Source organism: Trichinella spiralis (genome assembly GCF_000181795.1).
Source record: "Trichinella spiralis strain ISS 195 chromosome Unknown Scfld1, whole genome shotgun sequence".
NCBI lineage: Eukaryota > Metazoa > Nematoda > Enoplea > Trichinellida > Trichinellidae > Trichinella > Trichinella spiralis.
In genome coordinates this window covers 3,225,350-3,226,355 of record NW_003526940.1, presented here as the reverse complement: position 1 = coordinate 3,226,355, position 1,006 = coordinate 3,225,350, and the positions used below count along the sequence as shown (strand labels likewise).

The following is a 1,006-nucleotide window of genomic DNA, read 5'->3' as shown; positions in this document are numbered from 1 at the left end:
TTATATCATTATGAGACAGCTATAATAAAGGAATATTGCACATTATGTGCTGTGTATAGGAGGTCATTGAAATAAGATGTATTTCATTTTTATTGTTATTAAAAAGAGAATATAAGTAAATGGAGGTCGTGTAATTTGTCATAATTACAGATGATTTGAGTTCAAAGTAACAGCAATATGCCAAACCAACTGACAGTTTCACATTTGTCAATGCTTCGTCCCTTTTGCGGTTGATCCAATCGCATTCGGTTGTCGTTGCATGTAGTGTCAGTTATGGTAAGGTGACACCTTCCATGACAGAACAGCGTCATAGATAACGCCAGAGTCCTGCATGTTATCATTCAGAAAGCTAAACTAACTAAATTATGTTCGCTGGTTGCAAAAGTAAGCTGTCAGTAAATGTTTTGGCAAAATACTTTTTTTAATGACAAACTACAATATAATACAATACAATACAATACAATACAATACAATACAATACGACACAATACAATACAATACAATATATAGATCACTTAAAGCAGATCTGCATGTAATTTGCGATCAGATTTTGTGCCGCCAGCCAGTAAAAAAAATGAAACAAATTGCATCAAATGCATATGCTGCAACAAATCATGCTTTTCTCTTCAGAATCTTGCCTAAACAATCGCCAAACGAAACATTTTATAACGAGATTTAATAAATAAAATTAGCAGCTGCTCCTGATCAGCACTGTGAATGGGCACTACCATAAATGGTTGAACAAATTCTGAAAAATACTATTCATCGAGATAGAAAAATCAAATTTTCCTTCAAACAAAAAAATAATAAGCAATAAATTACAATTTCCGGTGAAACCAATGCAGCTTGCAGTTTCCATTTCAACGGTAGTGGAAAAAATTTCGAATCAAACCACTCCATTATAGCACTATTTGAAAAATTATCCAATTTCACAATGTAATGTGCTCCTTTTCCCAAATCCCTGGAAAAAATATAATCAAATAGAGTTCCAATTTCACCTACAACA

At 32.8% G+C, this 1,006-nt stretch overlaps 1 protein-coding gene across 1 annotated transcript; it reads right to left on the bottom strand.

Moving 5' to 3' along the window:
- Positions 1–161: 161 nt before the first annotated feature.
- On the bottom strand, positions 162–961 carry Tsp_09122 (hypothetical protein; the record flags this gene model as incomplete). The annotated part of the gene is made up of 2 exons (XM_003382234.1): positions 162–327; positions 893–961. Coding segments are annotated over 2 exons (235 nt in total), but the record flags the coding sequence as incomplete, so codon positions are not given.
- Between the last annotated feature and the right edge of the window lie 45 nt (positions 962–1,006).